At 51.6% G+C, this 7,270-nt stretch overlaps 1 protein-coding gene across 1 annotated transcript in view; it reads left to right on the top strand.

The window, feature by feature from the left end:
* The window catches only part of LOC125628615 (uncharacterized), a 33,468-nt gene that overhangs the window by 17,686 nt on the left and 8,512 nt on the right, over positions 1-7,270 (top strand). Inside the window, exon 3 of the mRNA XM_075124028.1 lies at positions 2,140-2,330. Within this exon, the coding sequence (XP_074980129.1) occupies positions 2,183-2,330 (148 nt within the window). The 5' untranslated portion in view covers positions 2,140-2,182. The remainder of the gene's footprint in view (positions 1-2,139; positions 2,331-7,270) is intronic.

Raw genomic sequence — 7,270 nt, 5'->3', positions numbered from 1 at the left:
GACTAGTGTGACTCCCACTAGGCCCCAGTGAAGGGATGAAAAACAGGGGAGGGACTGGGGGAAATGCGGTGTCTTTCCCTGTCTCTGTTGGAAATCAGGGAGAGGAGCAGGGAGAGAAAGGGGGCCATAAAGTCCCTTCAGATTTTGCCTCTTCTCTCTCTCTAATACTGACAAAATTCTCCCCCAGTTTTGCCCCTATCCCCCCTAACTAAAATGTGTATAAAATCCATGTAGCTTCCCCCCTTTTCTCTCAAACTATCTACCTTTTCTCGCTTCCCCTTCTCTGAGTTTGCCCCATTTCTCTCCCCAGTTCTCAAAATGTCAATTTCAAATCATCTCTGATGTGGGGGGATTCCCCCACCCATTTGATATGCAGCGACTGTGGGGAATTGTCCTGAATCATTCCCCCAAATGGGCAGGGGGTTAGTGGGGGCTGTTTGGGGGAGTCCTGAGACACAGCTGCTTCTGGGGTGGAGACGGGGTGGCCCTTCTCTGCCAGCAACAGGGCATGGAAGGGGCCAGGGATTTCCCCTTACCCCTGAATTTCCCCATCACCGGTCATAGACTCATAGAAGATCAGGGTTGGAAGGGACCTCATGAGGTCATCTAGTCCAACCCCCTGCTCAAAGCAGGACCAATCCCCAATTTTCAGCCCAGATCCCTAAATGGCCCCCTCAAGGATTGAACTTACAACCCTGGGTTTAGCAGGCCAATGCGCAAACCACTGAGCTATCCCTCCCCGCCCCTTGCGTGTGATCCGTAGACGGGAACCCCTCTCCAGGAGCCTAATGGCTTCCCTGCTTGACTCCAGGTGTGAGGGGCTCTCAATCTTCCTTGTTGGCGTCATGCCACTTGAATTAACGAATGGAATAAATTCAGTATTAATTGGGCCACAGACAGCAGGAGAATCCCTCTTTAGCCCAGTGCACAGGCGCTCCCCTGAAAGGCAGGACACCCCTGTTCCACTGTTAACTCTCGCCCCCAGGATGAGTGCCTTGCCCCGGACGAACCGCAACGAGCGGCCTCGCCCTCCTCCCTGTCCCATTTGGGTGACCTCTGGGCATCGAGCACTCGTAGATTCTGTTGCTCCTGAATTATCGGGGCTAATTCCCTTGCCTTGTCCCTAGGGCTGGGGGATTTTGACACTCCCTCCCACTGCACCTGACTCATTAGATTCTCTGATTTCCCACAAGGTGCTTTCCTGCCATCTAATCCCCCCTGAGATACTGCTGACCCCCTTACCATGCATTACTAGGCTGAATCCCACTTGCTCACGCTCCCTGACCCCTGGCTTCCCTTGGATTGTCTCATTTTCACTGGTCCCTTCTGTCAGTAAGATGGTGACCCAGGGAAGTTCCCCCTCTGGTTGGAGTCGCTACATTCTGGGACAGAGAGGTGGTTTAGGTGTCCCTTGGACGATGAGATGCAGATAATTAAATATGGAGCACCAGAGGAGCTGTCCCCAGGATTTCCCTGCTTAGAAATGAGCTTGAATACAGCCTGGCCCACCTCCACAAAGATGCATCGGAACTGGAAAAAGAACAGCGAAGGGCAACAAATGTGATTAGGGGTACGGAAAACGCCTGCGCGAGGGGAGATTAAAAGAACCGGAAATGGTCACCTCAGAAGGGAGACAACTGAGGGGGGCATATGATCGAGATCTATAAAACCATGAGTCATGTGGAGAAAATGAATGAGGGAGTGTTATTTACCCCCCTTTGCACTCACAAGGGCTAGGGGTCACCCGAAGCATCTCCAGGGCTATGAGGAAAGGGAGATGCTGAGAAGGGCATGGGCAGGTAAGAAATTAGTTAAACCCCCTCCAAAAAAATCTCAGGGCCTGCAGGAAACAGCCGGGACCCTGGGAGCTCTCGGAGTTCAGGGTTGTCCCCCTCAGAGGTGCTATCCATATGGCTCATGGCTTCCCATCCATCCTCACTGACACCTGGCAGCAGCTCCCTCTCTGACCTCCTTTCCCCCTGAGTTTTCAGATGGGAGGTGGAAGCAGAATTGGTCCCCTCCTCTCTTCCCCTCTGGGGCACAGTTTGGTGGGTTCAAGTCCTGTTGTTTTTTCTCCCATCCAACCATTTAATCTGGTTTCTTCCCAACTTGCCAAGGTTTCCTTTCTCCTCGGCACAGGGAGCAACCCTCCTCCCCGCATCCCAGCAGCCGAGACGGGAGGATGAGCAAGAACGAGGGGGGGACGCCGCAGCCGCGAAAAGCCAAGCCAGAAGAACCACATGGGAGATTGGCAGGAAGATATAAAGGGAAGTTTTCCCAGAATCGTGAGCAGGGGAAAGCCTACGAGAGGCAGTCAGGGAAGAAAGAAGGTGAACCCATTAATGCCAGGCTGAGTTTGCCCCATGCCAGAAGCTGCACTCCCACCTAGCCACTTCAACCAGACCTGTGGGGCCCATCTCAGTACCCTCGCTGGCCTGGCCAGGCTCTGCGCACAGTCCCCCTGGCATCCGCCTGCCCGCACTGACCTTGCTGCTTGTCTTATATAGGGCCCTTCTGGCCCCGGATTGGTCGCTCCATCACCCCTTCTGATTGGCCACGCCTCTGCAGTCACTCTAGGCTGCCCGGAGGACTTCTCGCTGCTCTTTTCTGGGGCAGGGTGATGCAGGGCCATGGAGCCTCCAGCAAGGGGCCTCCGGACCTAGTCCCTCCTGCCCCACCCCTCCCCACTGTCCGAGAGACATCCAGCCCCATAACCCCTCCTTTTCCCTTTTTAAAGTGGTGCTGATGTGGAGGTCAGGAGAGGTGGGAAGAGGCTCCCCCCAGTGACCAGGGTTTCATTAGATCCTACCATCAGAGGTCTCTGGTTATTGCCATGGGATTGAGGTGCAGGATCTCTGTTCTGTTAGGTCCTTGTACTGCACACAACACCATGGTACGTGAAATTGTATCAGCCTGATTGAATACCTTTCACTCTCCTTTCAGTTTCACGCTGTTCTTGGTTGTCTTGTCCTCTCCCCTGCGGGAGAAGCTTGTGCACCGGAGTGGCTCGTTTTGGTAGGGCTGTCTGCTTGTGTCGCTTTCTGGTGGTGGTTCCAAATAGACTCCTTGGTACATATTTGCCGTTAGAGGAGACAACATTTAGAAAATAAATGCACCTTGCCTTCAGAGTGGAAGGTGGTGAGGTGTGAGATGGTCCTTAGTTCCTAGGAGAGTCCATTCCAGAGCCTCAGAGAAAGCTCTGTCTCCCGCACAGATGAGCTGGGTTAAAAAAAAAAAAAAAAAGATAATTTCATGGAGGAGGAGTCCATCAATGGCTATTAACCAAGATGGTCAGCGATACAACCCCCTGCTCCAGAGGTCCCTAAACCTCTGGCTGCCAGAAGCTGGGACTGGATGACAAGGGATGGGTCACTCGATGATCGCCCTGTTCTGTTCATTCCCTCTGAAGCACCTGGCACCAGCCGCTGTCAGAAGACCCAATCTGGCCGTTCTTATGAGCTTTACCCTTCTTGTAGAGAGCTCCGTTGTGCCAGGTGGTAAAGGCCCGATCATCATCCACTAGGATTGTTACCCTGGAATTTGACAGCCCTGCGTATACCCTGGACGTGACAGCCCGGCTGTCAGCGATTTTGTGGCTGAAACCCTAATACCACCTAGGTAGGAATGATCTTAGGCCTTTGTGAGACAAGGTCAGACAGCGGCAGGCTTGCAGTCTGTTAACCAGAATGGGAGGATGGGACAGAAAGTTATGGAAGTGAACACAGCGACCTGGGTTCGAAGTGCCCCTGACGTATTGTTGTTATGGCTAGAAATACTAGAAGTGTTTTGAGATAACGAGCAGTTGGTTGAAATTAGGAGAATTGGTGACCCAGTAGAGGAGTCTCTAGGTTATGTGCTTTGTTAGAGTTTGCCATAAAAGATTAGGTGAAAGTAAACGCCTTGGAGAAGCCCGAGGGAGCTTTTCTTAGGGCAAGGAGCTGGCATCTAAACCCCGCATCAGCTGGATGGAAAGAGGGCCCCTGGAAGCCCAGCTGGTGATCACTCAAAACCATCTCAGACTGTGGTTAACTTTATCTGGGTTGTCCTAAACCTACTGCGTGCATGTGTGTGTGTGCGTTTAATATCTAATAAATAGTAGTTTTAGAGAAGAGCACGCTTGCTTGTATCAATCTTTTATCAGACGGAAGCCCCATGTTCCCATTGATATATTCCTGACGCTGCCTGCAGAGAAACAGCCGGATCTGTGCTGACCTTCATTAAAGCTCCCTCTAAGCCCTGCCAAGGTGGGGACGGTCGCCAGCTAGGACTAGCCCCAGACGCTGCTGACAGGAACTCCTGATCAGAGAGTCCAGGTGATTGAGAGAGACCTCAGGGAAAGCGCTGAGGACAGGCAGGAAATTGACTGCACAGTGAGCCCTTCCTCCTCCCCCATCTCTGCTCCTCGTGTATCTGGGAGGACACCCCAGAGCTGCGGTCATCATTAAGATTAAGGCCAAAAGGGATGATTCCATCAGCGAATCTGACCGGCTTCACCCAGGCCCTTACATTTCTCCCACTGACCCTGTATGGGGTCCAATAACTTGTTGCGGATAAAGCTTATTTTCCTGACTGGCATCCAGCCTTTCTGGCCCTGCCAGAGCTGGTTCTGTGATGGGGAGAAAGAGCCTCCAAGAATGGGGTGGTGACCAAGTTTTGCATCTTGAGGGCGGAAGGAAACAGGAGCGAGAGAGAGACTGAAGAGGACTGGTGTGGAGAAAGTAAATCAGGAAGTGTTATTTACTCCTTCTCATAACACAAGAACTAGGGATCACCAAATGAAATGAATAGGCAGCAGGTTTAAAACAAACCAAAGGAAGTATTTCTTCCCCCAACACCCTGTCAACCTGTGGAACTCCTTGCCAGGGGCTGTTGTGAAGGCCAAAAATATAACTGGGTTCAAAGAAGAATTAGATAAACTCATGGAGCATACGTTTATCAATGGCTATTAGCCAAGATGGTCAAGGATACAACCCCATGCTCTGGGTGTCCCTAAACCTCCAATTTCCAGAAGCTGGGACTGGATAGCAGGGGATGGATCACTAGGAATTCCCTGTTTTTGTTCATTCCCTCTGAAGCACCTGGCTCTGGACACAGTCGGCAGACAGGACACTGGACTAGATAGACCATGGGTCTGACGCTGTATGGCCGTTCTAATGTTCTTATTCAATTTCCTCTGTCGCTGACTTCTGCCAGTTCTTCCTCAGTCTTCTTCACTTTCTCTTTCCTCCCTCAAGTATCTAGTTCAATATTTGCTTATATGTATCCCATCTTCTCTGCAGTGCACCTGTCCCAGCTACCTGCCCCACCTTCTTGGCTCCCAGTAGGAGTGGGAGGTGGGGGGCCAAACAACTTAGTGTTAAGAAAGAGCCAGACTAATGTCTGCGTGTGATTGTCTAACCGGGCTGCTTGAGATTGTGGGGGACAGAGCTCAGAAGCCCTGGGGCTCACTTCTGGTTTATGTCTTATGTTAGTTACTAAGAATCTCATGCTTCAGGGTTTCAGATGGCCCCGTGCAGGGGTCAGGAAGGGATTTTTCCCCCCCAGTGTATTCCGGGCGGTCTTTTTATCTCCTTTCGCTGGCCCTGGCTGGAGATGGGACAGTGGGCCGGGGGGGCGCTGAGGGCTCTGAGAAGGATCCGGGAGTTGCGGTGGATCACTGGAGATGATAGTACCGCTCTACTCAGCGCGGGTTCGGTCTCAGCCGGAGCACCGTGTCCAGCTTCGGTCACCCATGTATAGAAAGGATGTGGGGGAAGTGGAAAGGATCCAGAGGTGAGCGACAAAGGTGATCAAAGGGGTGGAATGCAAGCCCGATGGGCAAAGGCCGAAGGGGTTCGGTACATTTAGGTTGGAAAAGAGGAGATTAAGGGTGGATGTGATAGCGGTCTTCAAATACTTGAAAGGCTGCTGTAAAAGAGATGTAGAAAAGTTGTTCTCTCTCGCCACCGAGGGCAGGACAAGAGGCGACGGGTTCAAACGACAGCTCAGCAGATAACGGTGAGGACAGCAGGACAGCTGAACAGACTCCTCGGGAGGCCCCGGGAGCTCCTTCACCGGAGGTTTACAGAAGGAGGCTGGACAGCATCTGTCGTGGCTGGCTTGGACACAACAAATCCTGCGCCTTGGCAGGGGGTTAGACTAGATGAGCCTTGCGGTCCCTTCTAGCCCTATGGTTCTATGACTCTGATCCTCTGTTTGACCAGATGTTGCGAATCCTTCCAAAAGCGGCGTTTGCTTTTCCTCAGCTTGCACGAATACCTCCAGTGCAGACACCTTCAGATGTCCCCACACTCCCCCGAGAGCAAAGCTCTTCTACTGGTTAGGTTTCTTTGCCAGTCACCTGCCCCTTTGCACCTGTTGTCCAGATTCCGTCCTTCACCATCTTGGTTTTCCCAGCATTTACTTGCAATCTAATTTTTGATTGCCCTGGTTGACCATTTTGTTCCATGTCAAACTTAGTAAAGCAACGTCCTCAGCAAAGTCAAAGTTTCAGAGGAGCAGCCGTGTTAGTCTGTATCCGCAAAAAGAAAAGGAGGACTTGTGGCACCTTAGAGACTAACCAATTTGTTTGAGCATGAGCTTTCGTGAGCTTTATTAGTCTCTAAAGTCAAAGTTGTGTAACTCGTCTGCGCCAACCCATCGGACACAGTCCATAATGCCTTCTGCTGCCGGCTTCATCAGCCACTCTCTAGCGAATGGAAAGAGGATTGGTGATGAGACACACCCCTCATCTCACCCCTCTCACAATATGGAGCCATGCACCAAAGCCTGCATCCAATCCCACTGCTCATCTCAGAGTTACGAACGCCTGAGTTACGAACTGGCCGGTCACCACACACCTCGTTTGGAACCGGAAGTCCACAATCAGGCAGCAGCAGCGAGCAAAAAAGAAAAAAAGCAAATACAGTACTGTGCCGTGTTAAACATAAACTACTGAAAAAGTAAGGGGGAAAAGCAGTCATTTTCTTCTCCACCGTCAAGTTACAAAGCTGTATTAAGTCAACGTCCCTAGCGTTTAGTTCAGAGTTACAAACAACCTCCCTTCCCGAGGTGTTCGTAGCTCTGAGGTTCTGCTGTACATCCGTCATATAAACTCCTCCTTACGTAGCTCAGCTTGTCTATGTTCCTCAAGGTCTCTCTGCGGACCCCATCAAACGCTTTCTTGAAGTTGACTATGCTGCCGCAGCTTTTTCGATGAACAGCTGAGGAACGAACATCTGTTCCCAAATGGTCTGGCTGGCTGGACCCCAGCCCCTCTGCTCACAATGCT

This window comes from Caretta caretta, chromosome 28 (genome assembly GCF_965140235.1).
Source record: "Caretta caretta isolate rCarCar2 chromosome 28, rCarCar1.hap1, whole genome shotgun sequence".
NCBI lineage: Eukaryota > Metazoa > Chordata > Testudines > Cheloniidae > Caretta > Caretta caretta.
The sequence above is the reverse complement of the archived record's forward strand: the minus strand, read 5'-3'. Positions and strand labels throughout refer to the sequence as shown.